General features: G+C 38.2%; 3 protein-coding genes and 1 long non-coding RNA gene across 8 annotated transcripts; 1 reads left to right on the top strand and 3 right to left on the bottom strand.

The window, feature by feature from the left end:
* Positions 1 to 1041: 1041 nt before the first annotated feature.
* LOC116257603 (disease resistance protein RPV1-like) lies at positions 1042 to 6077 on the bottom strand. Of its 3 annotated transcripts, XM_050078726.1 has the most exons (3): positions 4259 to 6077; positions 2903 to 2999; positions 1042 to 1689 (listed from the first exon to the last, which is right to left on the bottom strand). In XM_050078726.1, the coding sequence occupies exon 1, from the start codon at positions 6075 to 6077 to the stop codon at positions 4413 to 4415; it is 1665 nt and encodes a 554-aa protein (XP_049934683.1). In that variant the 3' UTR covers positions 1042 to 1689; positions 2903 to 2999; positions 4259 to 4412. The 3 variants fall into 3 exon arrangements, with proteins under 3 accessions (XP_049934683.1, XP_049934682.1, XP_049934684.1); XM_050078725.1 differs by lacking the exon at positions 1042 to 1689 and having other exon boundaries at positions 1714 to 2999; XM_050078727.1 differs by lacking the exons at positions 1042 to 1689; positions 2903 to 2999 and adding an exon at positions 3006 to 4010.
* LOC126409181 (disease resistance protein L6-like) lies at positions 5289 to 9152 on the bottom strand. Of its 3 annotated transcripts, none has more exons than XM_031634525.2 (3): positions 7763 to 9146; positions 7168 to 7527; positions 5289 to 6318 (listed from the first exon to the last, which is right to left on the bottom strand). In XM_031634525.2, the coding sequence occupies exons 1-3, from the start codon at positions 8750 to 8752 to the stop codon at positions 6166 to 6168; spliced, it is 1503 nt and encodes a 500-aa protein (XP_031490385.1). In that variant the 5' UTR covers positions 8753 to 9146; the 3' UTR covers positions 5289 to 6165. The 3 variants fall into 3 exon arrangements, with proteins under 3 accessions (XP_031490385.1, XP_031490384.1, XP_049934685.1); XM_031634524.2 differs by having other exon boundaries at positions 7745 to 8777; XM_050078728.1 differs by lacking the exon at positions 5289 to 6318 and adding an exon at positions 7008 to 7055 and having other exon boundaries at positions 7745 to 9152.
* A 4832-nt stretch (positions 9153 to 13984) lies between these two features.
* Positions 13985 to 15972, top strand: LOC126410219 (uncharacterized). The gene is made up of 2 exons (XR_007573834.1): positions 13985 to 14217; positions 15614 to 15972. It is a non-coding gene; the product is annotated as an uncharacterized LOC126410219 (long non-coding RNA).
* A 1867-nt stretch (positions 15973 to 17839) lies between these two features.
* LOC116257448 (DNA-directed RNA polymerases II, IV and V subunit 9A) lies at positions 17840 to 22053 on the bottom strand. The gene is made up of 5 exons (XM_031634215.2): positions 21859 to 22053; positions 21436 to 21494; positions 21217 to 21292; positions 19707 to 19865; positions 17840 to 18157 (listed from the first exon to the last, which is right to left on the bottom strand). Exons 2-5 carry the CDS (start codon positions 21462 to 21464, stop codon positions 18077 to 18079), a joined length of 345 nt encoding a protein of 114 aa, XP_031490075.1. The 5' UTR covers positions 21465 to 21494; positions 21859 to 22053; the 3' UTR covers positions 17840 to 18076.
* Between the last annotated feature and the right edge of the window lie 827 nt (positions 22054 to 22880).

Raw genomic sequence — 22880 nt, forward strand, 5'->3', positions numbered from 1 at the left:
ACGATTCCTTCAAAATCTACATACTTGAACTTTTGGATTTAACTCTATAAAATCAGGGGAGCCATGTTTATCCTGGCAAATCTACAAATATGTTAACCACTACCAGGCTAACAACCTTCCCCGCTGGTATATGTTAGCCAGTGGGTTTGAAACTATCGTCTTGTTCGATTTATTCTATTCATATGCCAGATGATGCAGTTTGACATCTTTTCTAATATGAATAACAAACTAAAACCAATTTTAATCCAGCTATTCCCTCCGACTATGATAAACTGAAAAAATCATTCCCCTCGTAGAACTTTCACTATTAAGCAGTATCTAAATCATGTTGATTGCCATATATATAAAATATACGTGGAGAGAGAGAGAGAGAGAGAGAGAGAGAGAGAGAGTTTGTTTCCAAGGCTCTTTTCAGAGATGAAGACAAGAAATTCAAAAATTCTTTGCATGATTTTGGAATTTCATTATCAAGGTCCAACGGACCAGGTATAAAATTGCAGCCAGTTCTGGACCTAATTCAGGTGCTAGTCGGACAACATCATAGGCCCCATAAACAACATTGAAAATCTTAGTACCAAGGGTATTCTTTTTCCTCTTTTGACTGAGAAAGTTGGGCTAGACTACCAAAATATGGTTTTTAGCTGTTGAACACCTAAACAAAAAACGCCAGTCACTATTGCAATGTTGAACACTATGACAATATTGTAATGCTGTTACCCACACGGAGGAAGTGAAATCCTTATCTACCATGAAAAGGAGGTTCTGAGATACTACTGTTCTAAAACACTTTTAAAACAATCGCCGCAGCTAATGAAGACCAGGTCTTATCCTGGTGTTGTTTGCAGTAATTACTCTCTTAACGTAACAGAATTATGGAGAACAGTCTCCATGATTATGACTTCTGAAATTCCCATGGTAGGGACACTTTATATGACACGGTCATCAGAGGACTGGTAAGGAAAAACCCTCTTAATTTCCTTCTCCCAGAGACAAAAACTTTCAAGTCTTCACTAACCTATTGATTCTGACTTGAGTACTCTCTCGTTATTTGCACTAACTCTTGTTGGGGAAGATGGTTTAGTGGGGTAGTAACCGACACTTCCTCTTCATGCTAAAGAATTGTACGACTATTTAGCAGGTAAGGATGGGGAATCGGTTTGTCTCAAAAGTAACAAGTGGTTTAGTATTTTGTAATTTCGGAAGAAGTGACTGCCTTGAGTTAATATAGAATGATGTTTCTCATAACCATGGGAGGAAATTCACAAGGCTCTGTTAACACCCTTAACTGGTGATTCTCCTGAGTTTGTTTATGAGCTAACAAACTAAGAAGGGGCGCATACCCCAGCAAGCATTCATCAAGAAAGCAGAATTCAGATGGAAATCGAGCAAGTAATTTCTCATCATACCATGATGCTGTCTCGGAAATGCAGATGGAAGTTCTTGCAGTATGCCTATGGTTTTCATACCCTTAAGAAATCCAATACAAATTATTTCCTAAGCAACCACATGAATTTTTCCCTTCATCCAAACCACCAGCAAACTTACAGGCAGTGATCACTTCCCCTTGGGAAAAAGAGAAAAGGACAAAAAGAGAAGAATCAGCGCCAACTAATGAAAGTTCACCTGTTAGAGACAACGGGAAGAAGAGGAAGTAATCCTTGGATGCGGAGGAAGAAAGAGCAGATTCTCCTATCAATGTCATAAAGTAACTATTTAGATTGTCAAACCTTTTTGTGTCATGTATGGAAGAAAAGTTTAGGGTGCATTTTTTACAATAAGCAGACTTGACTTTCAGAATTTTTATTATTTCAAAAAGCTAAGGCAGTTACAAAAGCTCCCACAAACGAATAAATACTGTTTTTCCTAATGGAACGCGTGCAGCAGTGGAGATTAAAGCATCAAGCTCATGGCTATGACACATGGGCGTGGATGTGGCTGTATGTGGGGACATGAGTTCAGATGCAGACATGGGTGCAAAGCATTTTCATAAAAAACTTGGTGTGAGGACAGAAATCCACTTAGGTCAGGGATAAAACAACGGACCCCTTAAAATTGATTTTCAATGTAGTTTTTGCATAATCTACCCTTACAGATATGATCTTAAGAGTGATTTGAGGAGAAACATATATTAAGTCAATCATTTTTTACTTTAATGATGTTCTTTGAATAACAAAAAAAAAATAAGAGCTCTTATAACATCAAAATTTTGGTAGTAAAAAAATCAATATTTTTAACAAAAACAACTGAGATGAGAACATCCTCTATTTTAACTCAGAGTTTATAAACATATTAGAATGTTCATATTCTGCTTAAAATATTTTTAGCAAAAATTTAGGAGGTCTGGTTCTTCTCTCTGGCCTAATCTCTCTCCCTCTTTATCTCTACACACACATATATATCCCTCAAGTCAGAAGAATTTTCATGATTGGCAGGATACGGTTAATCCAGGGTCCACAGAGAACAATATTTAGCTAACAGAGTGCAGTTTTCCTCCAAATTTTGAACAATATGATCCATCAATCCTCATTATTTGGTGAATCTTGCTTTCTGGTGCTAGGACTGTATATGATAATGGCAGTGTTTTATTATTTCAATATGTCATTTCAAGATTACAGTATTTATAATATGATGATATTTCCAAAATAATAATGTTAATGGAAGCAAATTTAGAGTGCTAACCTAAGATCCAACGAGTGAATAGGTAAGTTTGTCGTATGCCTATATATTTGTAAATTTCATCATAATAATGTTACTGCAGGGGAAGTGATTTGGAATGCAGGTCATAGATCAGTGAATAAATGGCTACAGTAATCTCATACCAAACCAACCATCTGAAAAAGAGACCCTTATAAGTGAGTGTGTGTGTGTTCAACAAGGTGGAACCAACACGCTCACCACTCACTTTCTGTTCATAAAGAGTGTGCCATTCTCTACTTGACACCTCAATGTATAATACAGTCAATCACTCTGTCAGCACCTTGGACTGTTGAATTGATAATCTGAGAGATGAAATAATAGATCAAAAGTAAAATGACCAAAATTGGGCAAATTAATAGAACGAAAAATAATCAATAGATGGTAAAGAGCGTTCAATCAGCCTACATCCCATAAGAAGAAAAGCAAATAGGTACAAGGTGAACAGAATTGAACGTGACTTAATATGGTGTTTGATAAGAAGAACATGGTCTAGCACATGTTTCAATAACACCATGTGCTTGTTGCAAGGAACATAGTGTGGGTTCATGAATGTTGTTTCTAGATCTGACAATCAAACACTGCACATGATCACACCATGTTCCCTGGAACAAGAATATGGTATTTTTTGAGAATGAGTCCCACAGAAAACTCAAGACCATGGAGACCTACAGGCTACAGCAGAGATGGTGCCTCAGCAGGGATTATCTAATTTCAGCATCCATGGCCAAGCTGACCGGGTGACTTTCCTCAATCTGATTGAGCACAGTAAGATGCAAGGAGGGGAGCTCTGTGTTAATGGCGACCTCAGTGACACAGATACAGCAAGATGGCCATTGTACCCATGTCGACACGCGGACACAAGTACAGTGACCCACTTGGACATGACTTTTAAAAAAGCATTGCAATTTTTGCATTTTTCATATGAATTTTGGGTTTTGCATGTTAATTATCTAAAATGTATTTTTCACCTGTTTTGCATTTTTCTCACCCATTTTGTATTGATTTGCATAATTTTGGTAGATTTTGCACACACACACACACACACATATATATATATATATACACCTTGCCATATCAACGTACCACAATATTTAAAATTGCCGTGTCCGTACCCACTCCCCCATACCCATCTCAGTATCTGTGTGACTTAGATGACAACACAAACTCCTGTAAAAATGCACGAGAGGCCCTTGCTTCTCCTTTGTAAAGGCCTCCCTCATCGTACCTTTTCTAGCAACATGTTCTCTCTGCTAATACTCATCCAGAAGAAAAGAGTTGCCAAGAAATAGTCCAGAAATATAGTATCTTTAGAGCTGGTTAGAACGAAAGAAGGAAAGGAAGGAATGAGAAAACTCATTAAACATGGAAAGGGGGGCTGCAACTACCAACTAGCAATAAATGACAGTATGACACTGCCACTAGCATGAACTCATTCAAATCAGATAAACATGAGGTGCACCAAGTTCATCAATGTAAAGCAGGATATACGACACCAGACATACTAAAACAATCAGTAGTTGCGATGGAGCTAATAAGGTTTTGGGGAAGGGAAAGCAGGTACCTGTAACAAATTGTTCATCAGACCAATTGCAGAACAAGACGTCACACCCAGCAACCATAATTCCTGTAATGTTTTCTGATCTCCTAGGTCATGCAAGTCATTGAGGCCTTTGTGACCTCTCATGAATAATTTATGTGAAGCCTTTAAGCAGGACCTAGACCGAGATCTGATATTTCCTCATCAACGTCCCTTCAAGAGAAACGCTTTTTAGGCCTGTTAATTCCTCTATCTGTTTTGGCAAAACTGAAAATCTCTCGCAGTTCGAAAGATTGAGGATTTCTAGGGACCGAAGCCTTCCAATGGACTCTGGTATAGCTACCAATGACGTCTTTTGAAGCAAAAGCTGTTTCAAGGATTTCAAGTGCCCTATCTGCTCTGGCAAAGACTGTACTTGATTACAGCTAGAAACGTCCAGAATTTCTAGAGATTGAAGCCCTCCAATGGAATCAGGTATATCCGCTAATGATGTCATTCCAAGCCAAAGTTGTTTCAGGGATTTCAAGTCTCCAATCTGTTTTGGCAAAGACGAAATTTTCAGGCAGAAAGAAAGATCAAGAAATTCTAGACGCTGAAGCCCTCCTATAGAATCTGGTATACATGATATGGATGACTCCCTAAAGTTAAGTTGGATTAGCGATTTCAGTTCCCCTATCTGTTTTGGCACAACTGACATTTCCTTGCAGCCACCAAGATCAAGGATTTCTAGAGACTGAAGTCCTCCAATGGACTCTGGTATAACTACCAATGATGTCCTTCCAAGGAAAAGCTTTTTCAAGGATTTCAAGTGCCCTATCTGCTGTGGCACAGACTGTATTTTATTACATGTAGAAACATCGAGAATTTCTAGAGACTGAAGCCCTCCAATGGAATCAGGTATATCTGCTAACGATGTCTTCGAAAGCCAAAGTTGCTTCAGGGATTTCAAGTCTCCAGTCTGTTCTGGCAAAGACGAAATTTTCAGGCAGGCAGAAAGATCGAGAAATTCTAGATGCTGAAGCCCTCCAATAGAATCTGGTATACATGATATAGATGACTCCTTAAAATTAAGTTGGATTAGCGATTTCAGGTCCCCTATCTGTTTTGCCACAACTGAAATTTCCTTGCAGCCAGAAAGATCAAGGATTTCTAGAAACTCAAGTCCTCCAATGGACTCTGGTACATCTATCAAAGAGGTCCTTCCAAGAAAAAGTCTTTTCAAGGATTTCAACTTCTGCATTTGTTTTGGCAAAGACTTTATTTGCTTACAGCCAGAAACATCAAGAATTTCCAGAGACCGAAGCCCTCCAATGGAGTCTGGGATATCAGCTAATGATGTCTTCGGAAGCCAAAGTTGATTTAGGGATTTCAATAATCCAATCTGTTGCGGCAAAGACGAAATTTTTGGGCAGGAAGAAAGATCCAGAAATTCTAGATGCTGAAGCCCTCCAATAGAATTCGGTAACCATGATATGGATGACTCTTTGAAGCTAAGTCGGGTTAGGGACTTCAGTTTCCCTATCTGTTCTGGCACAACTGAAATGTTCTTGCAGCTAGAAAGATCAAGGATTTGTAGAAACTTAAGTCCTCCAATGGAATCTGGTATATCTACTAATGATGTCTTTGCAAGAAAAAGTTGCTTTAGGGATTTCAAATCTCCAATCTGTTGTGGCAAAGACGAAATGTTCCGGCAGGAAGAAAGATCGAGAAGTTCTAGACGCTGAAGCCCTCCAATGGAATCTGGTATACATGATATTGATGACTCTTTAAAGCTAAGCTTGGTTAGGGATTTCAGTTCCCCTATCTTTTCTGGTACAACTGAAAGTGCCTCGCAGCCAGTCATATCTTTCAATTTTCTTGCAGAAAGACAGGTCGAGGTATTCAAGTGACCCCAACCCCCAAATACCTGCAGGCAGTTGTTTTAGTTCCTGTCAACTTTTCATGCTAAGGAAAACCAACGCCTTAAGTTGCCCAATCGACTCGTCCAGTTCAACCAATGAATGACAGTCGAGATGAGTGAACTCAGGAGTCCGGATGAGAGAGGAACAATGGCTGAGGTCGAGGGCCTTCAGCATTGGAAAAGCCTGCAACAAGAAAAAAAAACATCAAAGGGCATTTGATTCAAGGGGAAGAGGCTGTTTTTGGTTACCTTAAGGGGATCATCTCCACCATATATTCCACCATCAGACACTCCCAAGTTTCTCGGAAAAAATTCTCTCTTTTATCATGCACCTATGCAGCTTGCTTTGACATTTTTCGTCCCCCATAAGAACTTTCTACTTTTATCAACGAAAATGTTCTGTCCAATCTTTTCACCCTATTTAGCATGACAAAGAACATGCCTCGCCATTGAAGGCACTCTCGGTGTTCTACCGATTGCTAACAATTAAGTGTTTTGCACATTCCACATGCGACGGTGTCACCTGTTGTTAGGGTTTTGTGTATTCTACTTTTATGATGGTAGAATAGCATAATACATAATATGCCTCGCTATTTGTAAGATGTTAAAATTTTCCACACAGATGCATTGTGATTCTAATTCCTGCGTAACCCAAGATAGAGTGTCTTTAACACTTAGGTGAGTAACAGTAATTTTAGTATGATTGTAACTGTATTAGTTTCATCACTTATTACACCACAACATTTTTAGGAAGCATTTGGTAAGAACATTGCTTTGTAAAAGGACTATAATGCTTGTAATGGCCAAATTATTTTTGGCTAAGTTTGGAAATGTAGTAATCAAGTAGTCGTGTCAAAAGTTAGCTTTCGAGTTACTCAATTTAGAAACTCACTCTTTGAGGTTTTTATCCTTTTTTATGACCTGAAAAATGACGAAATTTAACTATTACCATTAGTATTAATCATAATCAGTGAAGTGAAGGTATTACAAAATCAAACAAATGTAAGGGAAGCTGGGAGAGGTGGAGACTCACCATGTTAAGTGATTCCAAGCGCCGAAACTGACCGTATTGGAGGTCGAGGACGAGGAGGTGCTCGTGCCGGCCGTTGTGGAAGGTGAGTGTCTTACGGCGACACCACCTCCAACAGAGCAATTTTGTGCTCTTTGGCAGCCGCATCTCTTCCCCTTCGGATGCCTCTTCATTATCAGATGTTCCGCCATCTCCATATTCTCCTTGAGATGCATCTTCTTGATTTTCGGTTCTCGTATCTACTGCACCAGCTATGATCGTCCGGAGACTCGGCATCGCCTCCATCGCTTCCCACCTCAAACGCTTTATATCATCTCCCGACCAATGTAAGCCCTGGATATTGTTATCCCTCAACATTGAAACCTAAACGTTCACCAAAACAAAGAGATCATCATCTAAGGTTGCTTTCAACTTTCTCATCACATTAGTTGCTCCTCTTCCTAGACAAAAGAAAAGGGGTGGAAATTGTCATGCTGCTCTACTGAAATTAAGAAGTGAAATTCCAACCGAAGAACTTACGTGGCCCCTTGCATGTTAATACTAATAAGAAAAGCAGGGCAGAAATCAGTTTTGACAATACCTCTGCGTACTCCAATACCTTCGATACGTCCTCTGCAATCCACAGCCTGCTGTACTTCAGAGGTTCGTTGCTGCCTTCTTCTTGAACTATCATTCTCCCCATGTCTCGGATTTGGTCGTGCATTTCAAGGAAGCCGCCCTCGTTGATCTTAATAAGAGATCTGTGTTGAAGAACTTTAAGTGTGGTATTCGGAGCATAACCGCAACCCTCCCACATATAAACCGGATGTTCTTTATGCCATCCAATGAAGAAACATGCTATGTCTAAAAAGACGCACTTTTCCCTGTGATTATGTAGCCCATCGTAGCTTATTCTCAATCTTTTAAGGATGTCCTCATGCTGATCTCTTTTCAATATTTCCAACTTATCTTCCCATTCGCGCTTGTCTTTTATGTCGTAAAAGAATGAGCCAAATACTATAAGTGCTAGTGGCAGCCCACCTGCTACCTTCACAACCTTCCGGGATAGCTCATCGAATTCTGCCGACGGTTGGTGGCTGCTAAATGCATGGCGACAAAATAGTTGTAGTGAGTGCTTTATGCCCAATCCTTCAGGGTAATAAATATCTTCCTCATTGATTCCATGTTGAAGGAGCACTTCTTTGTTCCTTGTTGTCACAATAATCTTACTCCCCGGCATAAACCACTCCTCATTTTTCCGGCGGTTAGCTGTAAAAGCCTCGAGTTGACGGGCATGATCCACATCATCCAAAATCAAGAAAACTTTATTGCTTCCAAGCCTTTTCTTCATCAGGTTAATGCCATTATCCTTATTCATCGGCTCACTTCCTCCGAAAATTTTGCTCATGAATTTGCCCTGCAAAGAAGCAAGGCCCACCAGCTTTTCATTTTCCCTGATATCTGAGAGGAAGCAACACCTACCTTCAAAGTTTTGAGATAGCTCATTATAGAGGGCCATCGCCAGTGTGGATTTCCCAATTCCACCTTGACCACATATTCCGATCATGCAAACTTCGTCATCTTTTGAATTATCTGTTCCTTCCAACATTTGTTTCAGAGTATTTATGCTTGAAGCTATCCCAAGAGGTTTTATGTCAAACGAGTCCGTGTCTAGTAGACTACAGATACGTTTGCCTATGACACTGATTACTTCTGCCTCGTACCTGCAGTGAAACAATGAGCGGACAAGGCCTACAATGATGAAAAAGAGTTCAAGTAGAGGTTCATTTTCATTAGGCTCACACGCAAAAGCACATACATTCTGACAGAGAGAAAGAGACAGAGTATATAAAACATCTTTCAAAGTGGTTCCATCATCTTGTTGGAATCATAGTCATAAATATGTTAACTGGTTCAAATGTTTTTCTAGGGTATTTTTTGGGCAAAGCTGAACATCTTGAAAAATTTTGGAAAAATCTAGCATAATTTTTTAAAAATATTATTAAAATTAGAAAAAGGTAAAATAAATGAAAAATGTAACAGATAACTTGATAAAATGATAAAAATGATGTTTTACTAATGACAGAAATGAATATAAATGATTTAACTTAGGTTGTAAACTTTAAAGCACAAGTAATGTGAAAAGAATGAGAAAAAAATGTGTAAATCCGTGAAAAATTCATTGTGGAGTTTATTGAAAAAAAGGAAAAATACAGGTCTTTTTCTTTTTCATTATTTTTAATGTTTTTATACTGTCTTGGGTAAAAAGGACGGGCTTTTAGTGACTATGATTGGAACAAACACACACACACACACACACACACACACACACACAGAGAGAGAGAGAGAGAGAGAGAGAGATACTCTTCGTTTTTGGAAAGATTGTATCCAGAAAGATTTCCTGCTTCTGTTAGGGCGCCCTTCCACTATTTGATCTGCTCCTCGTCCAATTCCTTGTTGTCTAGATGCTTCTTTAAAGCCTTTCCAAACGATGCCGTGGAATACTTGAGGTCAGAAGGATTAACATCATAGAATATGGGAATTATGGGCCTCTTTGCCCCTTCCTTTTTGTTGATCTCCACCATCTTAGTTATCTCCTCAAGACACCATTTGGAGTATGCATAGTTTTCGGAGAAGACCGGCACAAATATATTCGACCCTTCTATGTGCTTGAACAGATCGCTGATTTTTTTCCCCTGTTTCAAGCCTACATTGTCAATGAAGATGTGTACGCCACGACGTTCCAGTTCCTTGTACAGATGGCTGGTGAAGCCTTTTCGGGTATCTTCACCCCTAAAACTAATGAACCCGTCGAATTCAAAGCAGCTCCGTTTTGGTGGCGCCGATGAGAGCTCTACTTCGTCCTGAAAATGAGAATAATGGCTGAAGGACAGGAGGCATGTACCAATTGGAAGAGCACCACCACTCTTAAGCAAAACAACTAGATATATAGAGGTTAAGCACAAGACATTAATGGCAACACATATTAATGATAGAAGTTTGTACCAGAATGAAGGCTTCCAGTGTCCTTTAATTTAGGTTTGCAGAACATTTCTCCTTTGGCCATATAAGGGCAGAAAAAATTATGATCTTGTTGCCGCCATCATGCTAAAACAATGCTAATTTCTCTTTAAGATGAATACAGTACTTTGAAATTCAATCACTGCATACACATAATTTATTATTTTTCTATAAACAGGTATTCGATAAATTCAATCACTAATATATATGCATTATTATGCATTTTATAATGCTAAGTTTTTTTCATATTTCTCTGATTTCCATTGCCGCGTGCGTATGGATGTTTATCATGATTCATGCATGCTATAACATGATATTCACATGCTCTATATGTTAATTAAGGCATCACCAGGTGTTTACACATGTTTTTCATCACGATATATATTATATGTTTCACATTATGACTTCATAAATTTTTTATCACGATACTTGCACTCAAATGCTGTATATGTCTAATTTATAAGGCACCACAATGTGTTTATACTTCATACATGCATGCCTTTTCCCGTCATCATTTATATCATGCATTTTATGTAACAATAAAAAATTTTGGTTATGATATAAATATTGAAATGACAAATAAATCTCATGGACTTACCAACCAAATCAAGCTATGCGTGATAGGTTTATTAGCATCCATGGAGAACCAGTAGCTTGCTAGATCAAACAACGAGAAAGCTGTTTCAGGAAAGCTCACCTCTGTTGCATTCGGCCTTTTTTCATCCACTTTTAACGCCTTGAATCTCCCGTTGGGGTTCTGCTTGACTGCGGTCTTGGATCTCTGTTTCACCGCTGGTTTGCGTTTGACGAGATTGACATGGGCCCCTCCGTCCTTCGGAGTATCCTCATCCTCCTCCTCCTCCTTCCTGCACGCCCCGTTTTCGTGGGAAGTTGCTCCGCAGGCCCTGCAGAAGAGGATCGTGCCCTCATACTCTATCGACTGTTCTACCCTGACCCCACTCTGTTACATCAACTCCACCGATGGAAGAGGATCAAAATCCAGAGGAACATCAATGAGGATTCTGGCAAACCCCTTGTAGTCGAAACCCCTCGTGAAGGCGTCCGCCATGATAAATCTTGCCCCCAACATTGTCGCGATGCCTGAGAAAACCTTGCCGTTCCGAAGACCCAGCGGGAGCTCGGGAAGTCGCATCCACAGCTGCACTCGACTAGATGGCTCCATCTTATATGGTTGGCCCGGTTTCCAGCGGTTAGCAACGAGCACTTTGCGGCCTATCCACCACGCCCCTGGGGTCAACACCTTCTGCAAATCCTCCTCGCAGGAAAGCCTCACGAGGAATGTACCCTCTCCAACGGCGGTGAACCGAACTTGCCTGATATCAGACGCAAACCACTGCTTCCTGAGAGAAGCAAAAATGGATGCATAGTCCATTTTGAACCGAGGGTTACCGCCCAAAAGGGTCGCAATTGCCGTCCATTCGAACGGTTGAAGCATACGCCCGTGGGCTTCCCCTGATATGAACAAGGCCTTCCTTCCGTCCTGTTCCACGATAGGCAGGTCCGGGAGATCCGCTAGATCGTCGTCCTCTTCTACTTTTTCTGCAATTTTGGCCCAACCGGGCCTGCACCCATCCACAACTGAATCCCCAGCCCCAGGCATTTCTCCATCGACTACTAACTGATTCTCCGATGGAGGCACCGTCGGATCATCTCCGAGCGTTGGTTGAACGATCGTCTTTTCAGGCAGCACATGAGAGCCACGGCCCGATCTAATTCCTAACTCCATCTCCGAATCCATCGGACCTCGAGCACGAACTACAAGGACACAACCGCGCTCACCAAGAGTGTAACGACCAATCCCCAATAATTGTATTCATCTGTTCTACATAGCTTTTCAAAATTTTTGAGGCTCAGAATTTTTTTGCATGAACATGTTCTGAGAAAGAAATAGAACTGATCAATTTGCCCCACCTGTACCAACGAACGGGTAAAATAAAATGATAGCAAAGGGAATGTGTGTTTGATATTTGAGGGATGATGAGAAAGACGGTTATAAATAACCAATTATTTGTGTCTCTAATAAGAGGTGTACATTTTAATTGCATGTTATTGCATGTTGCGCTCTACCACCTTAAGACAAAGGAATATAATGTTATAAAATTAAAAATAAAATGCAAGCATGAATAAAAAAATAGCATCGATAATAGGGATCACTCTTATTCTTATTGCAAGAGATACTCTAGAATATAATTAAGAATTACTCTAGAATATAATTAAGAATTAAGATACGAATGTAAACTAAAAAATGTTACCTTCCCAATTTAACTGGGAATTTAAAAATGCCACCTAACAAGGCATCTTTCTTGTCCTCAATGTCTCTTTCTCAATTAATGCTGCTTTGGAGGGACGGTTACGACATCAATTGTGTGCATGGATCTGAGTATTTTTTATGTTTTTGTTTGGATAATGATCGAGAGTGGTTATTGTAAGTTAGAAACTGTTTTTTTCTCTTATCATTGCAATTTGTTTTTGTTTTTTTTTTTTGTGAAATTCAGTAATATTTGATTGTTGATTGTTGTCCAATATTTTTTGTACTTCCTTTTATATATTCGATTTTTTTTTTGAGGTTGTAACATATAAATACTAGTAAATAAATTCTCGATGACAAGCTACCATCATGTTGTTTCAATATTATTTTTATAATATTTGTATCATAATTTCTTTTATTGGATTTTTAAATTACTTGGTAGAGTGAATCCAACGATCTTTCAATTCTAAAATTGTGAAATTTCATTTAAATCACATTTTAATTCTGAAATCGAAGATTCCAAGTTATCAAACACAGGTAAGAATTAGGATTGGATGAAATTGGAATGAAAATTTTAGTTTCATTTTCAATTGAAATTTTGATTTGAGAATTGTGCACCAGAATATGTAATGACCAAAATGTCCTTAGTCAGTAAAAAGAAGAAACTTTTGAATCAAAAGCATTTTTTTTTATTTTTCAAAAAAAGATCACGGCTTCCAAAATTTTTGGGGAAGCTAAAAGGACCTACCACACTTATCCATCTCTCATTTACTTTGATTTGGATTTGATTATCCAATTCAAATTACATATTAGTATAAAATATCCAAAAATAGCAATTTAATCTCATCAACATTGACTTCCTTCAAAAGGTCAAATCTTCATCCTCCACGATGGCCCAATCTCTTCACAAGGGAGATAATGTCACCACTAGATGGATCTTTGGATAATAACGTCAAAGAATTGTTTACACCCTTCAAATTATAATTATATATATATATATATATATATATATATATATATATATATATATATATATATATATATATATATTTATTTATTTATTTATTTATTTATTTATTTATTTATTTATTTATTTATTTATTTATATATATAATTTGAAGCTGAGTCTTATCTTTGATAAGGAGAAAAAAACAAAAGGGTGCTTAATAGTTTAGCAATCACAGCTCAAATGTAGAAAAGTTAAAAAATAGGGGGCACTTGAGTTTTAAAAGAGACTCAAAGAGCCGCTTGGTGAACAACACATTCTTTTCTATTTTTATATTAAGTGGCAAAAGTACCTTTCCTAAGAACAGCTTTTCCATTGATTGATTAAAAGATTTTGCCTTCTAAAGGGGTACAATTGTCATTTTACGTCAAAACTTAATATTTTCTTCAATAAGCAGGTTTGTGAAAATTTTCTATCAAAACTTGAATGCGTGTTTGTTAAATTTTAAAAGTGGAGGGGTTATTTATTATTTACTAATTTTTTTTATAATATGACCATATTTTAAAACGAGCCGACCTGTTTACCGGAGAAACGGTTGGCTTCGCCGTGTCGTTCCGCTCAATGAATAAACTGCATCTGTTAAGGCGCGAAAATCAGGGGCAAGGTTTTGGATAAAGGTCTGGGAGCAGAGGTCGCCCGCCACAGAGAGGGAAGGGAAACCAGTGATGGAGGGCACAACGGCAAGCGAGGCAGCCGGGCTGGGTGTCGGTGCCCTTCTGTTTCTGGCCACCATGGCCGCTCCTAAGATTGACGCCTTCATTGCGTCTTCGCAGAGGGGGTAGAACCTCCACCTTCAATCACTTTGTTCTGTGTTTTGGTTCTTCTACTTGTTATGGATTGGTGTTTTGCGTTTAAGAATTTCAGAGGGCCAGTATTCGAACTGTCTTGGCTCTCAAATTCTTGCCATGTGAAACCATGGTGGTCCAAGATATCCTATTCTTCAAGAAGGATTGGAACTAGTTAATCGAGAATGTTTTCTATTCGTTAGCTAGCAGTACTTGTGGTCAAAATTCCATTTCAAATTCTTACCAGTTGTTAAGATGATTTTGCATGTAATGCTTCATGCGCGTTTTCGTCGCTTAGTGTAGTTCTCCTGTCTTAACAGAATCAAATTACATACAGATTTCTTCAAGGACATTGATTATACAGGTTGTTAAAACTCTGCTCAAAAGGGTTCTATCATGAGTAGCATGAAGAAAGTGGTAATTTGCTTAGACCAAGTGACAAGTTTGAGCTGCTTGTGGAATTTGAAGTAGCTGTCGTACCTGACGTAGGTAGAGCTTTGTGGACTTTCATTAGACTAATTTTGTGTTAAGTATCATGTTTTACCAGTTTGGGAGTTAGCATATATGCTGTCGAATTGGCTACAGAACATTTTCAGTTCGTGCCCTTTGCCTAAAGGAGTATTGCTTTTTTGGAACCAGAGCATGTTCAGAATGTTTTACTGCAACTATCCGATGGTAACAGTAGTGCTAAAATCTCTACCCATACAATATGATGAGTATTCCTTTGAAAGAATGGATGCATATGGGATTAGAAGCTTCATCAATACCAAAAATGTTCTACTCAGACCTTTCATGGTGGTTAGCAAATTGGGTTGATCAGAAAAGAGAAAAAAGTTCATACTGACATTCTAAGCCTTGACGCCTTATTGTGCAAGTATGAAAAATGACAAATTAATTTCTATTTTAAATAGTTCTTTTGGAAGGTCCACTGCCTAGGCCCACCTAGCGCTGTATATAGTTCCAGAAGAACCTCTCATTTTTTGCTTTCCATACCAGTCCACCTGTGTGTAGTGACTGAACGACACATAACACTACAGATGCTACAAAAGTTGTGTTTTTACCCTCGAAGGTATTGTTGTGGTAAATTTAGAAGCCGTGAAGACAGATGGTGGCCAAAGGATTTTGTTCACCTCATTACAGTATCTAATTCCTTTTAAGTGAATCATTCTGCACCTCTCTTTGGTCTACGGACTATAGTATTCTTTAAGCAATAGCCTCCTTAGTAGAAAATGTTATATATTTATCATATACTGTCTCCTCCTTTTATTAGCAAATAGCAATAACTGAACACCGTAGAGACACCTCACGTTCATGTTGCTTCTGTTTCATTGGAATGAAGGCAACTAACTATGGTTCCATATGTTAATGTTTGCTTCATGCTATGTGCAGCTCTTTAGGTATGTGCACGAGATGCGGTGATCTTAAAGTAATTGCATGTTCAAAATGTAGAGGACAGGGTGTAATCCAGGCAGTGTCCTTCAGTATGGTCAATGATATCTTAGTACCACTTGGAAATACAGCGTCAAGTTCAAAACCTTGTCCTGGTTGTTCAGCCAAAGGTCATCTGTCTTGCCCTAATTGTTCAATGAAGATTTGACATTTATCAGGTTATGTTTATATCAATATTAAGATGTATATTAACATTGTTGTTTAACTTTAAGAAGAGCATAAAATGTGTCTGGAATTTTGGACACTATGAGAGCTCAGTACTAGTGTGGTGCTGCTTATGTAATGGTCTTTGATATTCACCGTGTTCTTAATGGATTTTGTTGAACAAAATATTGAGAAATGGATTCATTACCTCTCCAACTTGAATATCTCAAAAGAATTAAGTTGCTGATAATATCGTGAAATCAACACATTAAATGCCGTTGTTTGATTGCTGTCCATGACTGACAGGTGGGGTGAAGAAGATCATAGGAAAACAATAGGTCATTTTTTATTCTGTTTTTTTCACATATGCCCTATTGTGTTCACCAGCATTTTCTTACATGCCGATATTGTAATTGCTTAAAATACTCATGCACAGTTTTGGGGAGTCCTGTTTATCGCGGCTGCTTTAACTAGTACCAAGAAAACAACCTTCCCTCCTGGTACATGTTAGCCAGGCAAGAGGGTGGGGGAGGAATAAAGAGAGAGAGAGAGAGAGAGAGTTTGTTTTTAAGGCTCTCTGTTCTTTGGTAACTAGCTTGGGAAAGTTCACCACGTTGGATGGTGAAGACAGGTTTGAAACATGGAAGGTATGTCTCCTGCAGCAAGGTCAAAGTTGCATGTAGTTCCAAGGTTGCGGGGACGTCGAGAAAACAGCTTTCATTTGGAAATTAACATCAGGAACTAATTTGCAATATCTAAGTAGAAGTCAAGGCTGAATACGTCAGTTGCTTACAAGTAATGGTTGTATTTTGGGAAAAACAAAACTTTGAATTTATCATGCCACAAGATTTTGATTTCTTGAAGATCTTATAAAAGATACGGTTGATGTCAGAATCATGTATTGGAAATTTTGTTAGGTGCCCAATAAGTAGCTTCGTATGTGCAGGCTTGATCAACGAAAGAATCGGAACACACACACTCTCTCTCTCCCCCTCCCCCTGTGGATCTCATGTTAGGGCCCCTGCTATTAATAAAAGGTGGATGCTAATATGGAGACCGTGACCTTTTACGGATTGGTGGAAATTATGAGACACCCGCAACATCTTCTATAAAAATGGAGCATTGCACCTTCCAACTTTGGCTCATTTAATCCTATAACTGATTTACGTATGTGCCTGGAGATAAAGTTCTCTGGTCCTCAATGAACAGAAGCTTCTTGATCAACTCTCACATGACTAACATGTAAGCCCGTTTGGATGTATATTTTTGTACGGTGTTCATCTTGCCCTCACATCTTTCTCGCATCGCTTTAATGCGTAACGACAGTGTAGGGACAAAGAAATTTGTCTTTCTTCCTGTCCTTCAAATAGTGAATTACCAAACCGTTGTCATGGCAGGCTTTGATACAGGAAAATCAAATGTGTAAGCATGGAACGGGAGCATGTCGTGAAAAGCAACCCCAACATCTGGCGTGTCCATACAGTGTTCGATCCATGCCATCTATGAATAGATTCCCGTAGTTTGTGAATCCCATTTCACATTTCTTTGCAATCATTGCAAACACAGTTCATCAAACAATTGGAAAAAAATTACATTAGCAGAGACAATGAGATCAGAGACTAGGTGTGAAGCCTGTGGCGAGAAAATGTGGAGCAAATCTTAGAATGAAAGTGGTTTTCTTGGTAACTATATTCCTAATTTTATACCTCTTGAAACACGTGGTTGCCCTATAATAACTATTTGGCTAGAGAACATTATTAGACAAATCGATGACCGGAAAAGGAACCAGCAACAACGATATAACGTCCAAACGAGCAAAGAACCGAGTGGTCTCATATATTATGTGAAGCGCATAAACTCCAAACGGTCAAAAGTTTAACTTCAAGATACTAGAATCTATTAGATGAAGAAAACTGGTTTCGACCAATTACCTCCAATCTCCCCAAAACAAAAGCGAAGAACCAACAGAGGAGACAAAAATGCAGAGTACTGGTCTCTATCTGTAGGAAAATACATCACATATGTGCCACAAATTACATGTCCATTTAAGCTCAATCTGTGGGAGATACAACATGCCATGTGACCATCAGTATTTGTGTTAGTCAGCAATAGGAGACCATTTAGTTTGGAAATAGAAGATCAATTAGCACAAAACATGCCACAGATGCTATTTGGCTTCAGTCGGTGAGAATGTTAGTACGATCCCACAGAAGAGGAAACAAGCAGCATATACATCAGTGTCATCACATGATCCTGAAATCAATCTCTCCATCTGTGACCACAGTTTGGATTGCAACAGACAAAAAATAAGGTCATTCCTTCCTCTCCTCTTGCAGCCGCCTGAAAGAAGACATTAATCAAAATACTAATAATATAGGAATTTATCAAAGACTTACAGATAAATGTGAAAAATAAACCAATAATGGAACTTATCTATACTAAAAGATCTATGATAATTGCACAATAAAAACTTCTGTTATGTTTATCCCCACACTCTTGTAAAAATAAAAAATGTAACCATCCTATGGACTCATTGTGAATGGCTTCCTCGTAAGAAAATTATTGTATGCATAAGCTTCGGCATTAAAAGGATGTAGTTCTTGCCATCGTAGCAGTTGCCAGTGCCAATTTTGTGTAATTCACTAATTTGACAATCATTGCCTCACAAAAAGGGTTGCCCATTTGCTTCATGGAGAAATCTGTGTAATTCACTAATTTGACAATCATTGCCTCACCTTGCCCATTTGCTTCGTGGAGAAATAGCATTGAGGACAGACAAATGTCACGGCAAATATATGAATATAGAAACTCGTAGAATCTAGAACTTATATTCTTGAACCTAAGGTACCACATATGGTTGCAACTACTAATCATTTTGCAGTTCATTCACTAGATTCCCACCCGCCCAAACTATTAACAGTTACAAATCAGTTGCATGACTAATGAATTTGTATTAGCAAGACTTTTGAATACCAGTACTTGAGTTTCACTGACATTATCACAAGGATTCATGAGTTATTACTTTTACATACTTAGAAAACAAGTACAACTTTCATATCCATCATGGTACAAGTTACAGAATAAAAAGAAAATCAGTTTTTTATTCCTTATTTGTCTTTTAATATTTCCCTCCTTGTTTGGAGTTTCAGAAAAGCAAGATCCTAGCAACTTCTCAAGTTTTATGGATTGAACAGGATGGTTGGATCATGGATGGTTAGTCTTGATAGCAGTCAAAGTCTATGGTGGTATACTTGCACAACTATTTCTGTCTGAAAGCAAAGACTTCACAATGATTTCAAATGCAAGTTCCAGCTACACACTTACATGATGTGTGAAGATTATTGTTCATACCATTCTGCAACAATAAGATGATTACTAATAGGCAGTAAAGCTATGATCTCAAAAAGGATACCCTAACGCCTTTAAACTTTTATAATTTTCATGTATCTAATCCTGTCTGTTCCCCTAGATCTTGTGCATGACCCCTAGATCTTGTGCATGACAGCATCACACATATACAATTTTGGCGACCAGATGTTGCTCACAATTCATTGAATCATTCCATAACAAAATTACTTCATTCTGAAGTTGAATACACTAATTAGAGGTTCTATATTTTGTTTTAGAGAAATATTTCATAGACTAACATGGAAAACCGAAAGTTCCACCATTAAAAGAAACTTTCCGAAATGACAAAAAATGACCTAAAAAACTTCACGGATCTCACACATGGCAGTCCCTATAAAAAATAAACTGTAGAAGCTCATGCAAATAAATGCCGACTTTTTCACAAAAAAAACATGTTATAGAAGTTGTTGCATAAATTAGTATCAAGATTAATTTGTTCTGTAATATATTATAAAGCAAACACAACGGCAAGAAACTGAACCTGGAAGAAGACAGCCTCTCCATGATTGCAGACAGTACATCGAACAGTTCTAGTCCTAGGAAGAGTTGGATCAGCAGCTACATCTTGTAATACTTGAGTACGCTCACCAACAGAGTGATGTATTTCGTTTCTATAGACACAGTTGTTATCAGCTACTTCCTGCAAACCAGAAAGTAATTTAGGACTTCACACCATTAGATGTTCATATTAGAATGTAAAGGCAACTGTAAAACACAAGAAATAAAAAAATTGTTGTCTATAATTGTTCGCTAACCAAAAAAAATCCATAAAATAAGCCATTTCCTAGGAGCACCTGTCATGAAACAATACTTCAAAAAGTGTATACAAGTACATCAATATTTAGCATTTTAATTAGACTTCAGAAAATTATCATACTTCCAATCTCGGCTACAGTTTCAAATTGAACTTACAAGTTCAGAACATGCAACAACTGACATATTTAGTACATGTTGTGAAACAATACTTCAAAAAGAGCATACAAGTACGTCAATATTTAGTATTTAATTAGACATCAGAAAATTATCATCCTTCAAATGTCGGCTACAGTTTCAAATGTGACAAGTTGAGAACATGCAATGACTGACATATTTGGTGTTTGCCTCCAACATGGTCCTTTATCCAGGAAATATCATATTTCATATTTTCATCCAACATCTACAACTGGATGCTGATTAGACCACCTAGCTTTCAAGACAACCGCTGGTCCTGCCTAATGTCTTTCAGAGATTTGCTGTAGAAAAACTGCCTGGTGCTCCAGAGTCCCAGACTACTTGGTTGATAATTCATATAATTTTTGTGCTATTTTTTGTTTGTGGTTTTTGAGAAAAAAATTGTAAACTTATGCCTGTAATTTGATTTCCTCGATGTTTACAAGGAAAGGAAGCTGCAATTTGCAACAACAATTTCTTATGGAGATAGACACTTCATGTAATTCAGATTGTTGCTTTTAGAGATGATTTATATATCTCATGCAAAATGGGGATCCTATCAGAACCTTGTTGTATGAGTAGTGGGAAACCCATTCACTCTACAGTAATATAACTGGACATGTCCGCTAGCCACAAACATGTATCATGAATCATGATATGATATACAACTTATCCCAAAATGTTTTTGGTGTGCGTTAGAATGTCATGTCAAAGGCGCATACAGGACCTAGTAGGATATATTGACAAACTAGAGACATTGAAGCATGATGCAGAAACTGCCTACCCCACATTTTTAAATCAATGTTTTCAACTTTCAAGTGACCTATTCCTAAAGCCACGTTCCAGACAGATGATATTAAGTATGTAAGCTAGCTAAAAGTAATTCAGAAGATGCCTTATTCAAAGGTCAAAAGGTAAGCAAGACTGAGAGTACACAGGTCTACAATCTATTTGTAACAATGGTAACAACAATAAAATGACAACGCTTTCTGCCTGAGATTGGAACTTACAAATTGAGGTGTCCAACAAGAAATATAATGAATCTTTAGGGAAACGCTAACCTGATGGTCGCAATTCCTGCAAGCATAAAGAAGAACCTTCTGCTCTCTGTCTTCTTTTGGGTACAATATGTTATTGCTGCAATTCACATATGTTCATTGAAATGGTTAACAAGCACCAGCATATCTGGAGTCTAAATATCCATGAAATTCTAGCTAACAGTATTGCTATAACCTGAAAGGTACCAGTTGAAAATCCAAATAAAACAAAAAGAATTTTACCATTCGCGGCAGAATTTCATGGTACTCATGGCTGCTCCAGCAAATTGGTCTCGACCTCACTAAACAAACAAAGAACATGCCATCATCCAAAACTCAGTCAGGGTTCCAAAAGTATCAAAATTCTAACGCCCTTTTCCGATAAAGTTCGGTATGGACTTTCTCAAGCACTTGAACAAAAATCTCAAGCCCCAGATTACCATTTTCACAAATTTTCCCACAGAGCCAAGATAGAAAGCGACAAAAAAATATAATACAAAAAATCACCACCACAATATGAAAAGTTCCTAATACAATCATCTATCACAAACTACCACCAACAAAGAGGTGCAGAAAAAGGACCCAGTTTAAATGCATATAAGAGACAGAACCCCGCAGAAGGAACTCAGAAAACCACCGAGAGAGAAAGAGAGAGAGACTGTTTACCTGACTGAAGATTGACGAGGTTACGCCCTTGCTTCTCTGCCGTCCGGATTCCGGCGAAGGGACAACGGAAGAGCAGCTTGGGCAGCGGCAGCACACTGCGGGCAGAAGCGGAGGGCAGATTGTAGGGGGGAAACCATTTTTTGAGGGGTGGCAATTAAGTTATACGGGTCGGGTACACAGACCATCGACCCGGTCAGGATCTCGACCCTTCCAGGGTTTTCCAATTCCAAGCGGGTGAAGGACAAAGACGGTTGGGTCGAAAACAGGAGCTCGGTTTGTTTGAAGGTGAATTTTCTCAAAGTCTGCATATATGAAAAAAAATTACATTAATTCACCTGACTATTTTTTTTTTTTTAAGTTAGTTGGGACTGTGTTCATTAAATAGAATCAGATAAATATTAGATAAATGATTTGGCCCATAACTGGTTTGATGTGTTCTCAGTTTGATTCTTGTGGATGTTATTTTTTTACATTGCAAATGGTTGCATGCGCGATACCTAAGTTGAAAAGTCATATGACCACCTAAGCCCGCACCAGTCTTTAACCTTGAAAGCAGGAGGAAAATGGGAATGGCTTCATCTCTCGCAACCCGCTAGTTCGAGGGCAGGACTGTGTTCAAACTTTTAGAGGATATTTGGTAATTAGAACATTACGTTCTTTGGAATGCAGTGTTTCCTGAATATAATTTTAAAAGAATACATAATTAAAATTGCATCTTAGAAAAATGCACATTACTATCATCAAACGCCCTCTTATAGGTCTTCAAAAGTTGGCTATCGAGGTGTCTGCCGATGGCCTGCCAAAATTTTGTTATGCTTGGCAAGCTCCTCTAACAGGACTGCAAGAGACTTAGAAAATGATTTTTTTAGCTTACAATTATTATAATTTTTAAAAGGAAATCATCTTTTACAATTCATTTAACAAATGCCATGTTTCACATAAAATTTGTCAAATAAAAGTTTAGTTCTATTAGTATGTGCGTTAGATATATAAGAAGATACTTTAAAGATCGTGGGCAATTG

The sequence above is a fragment of the Nymphaea colorata genome, chromosome 7, assembly GCF_008831285.2.
Source record: "Nymphaea colorata isolate Beijing-Zhang1983 chromosome 7, ASM883128v2, whole genome shotgun sequence".
NCBI classification, from domain to species: domain Eukaryota; kingdom Viridiplantae; phylum Streptophyta; class Magnoliopsida; order Nymphaeales; family Nymphaeaceae; genus Nymphaea; species Nymphaea colorata.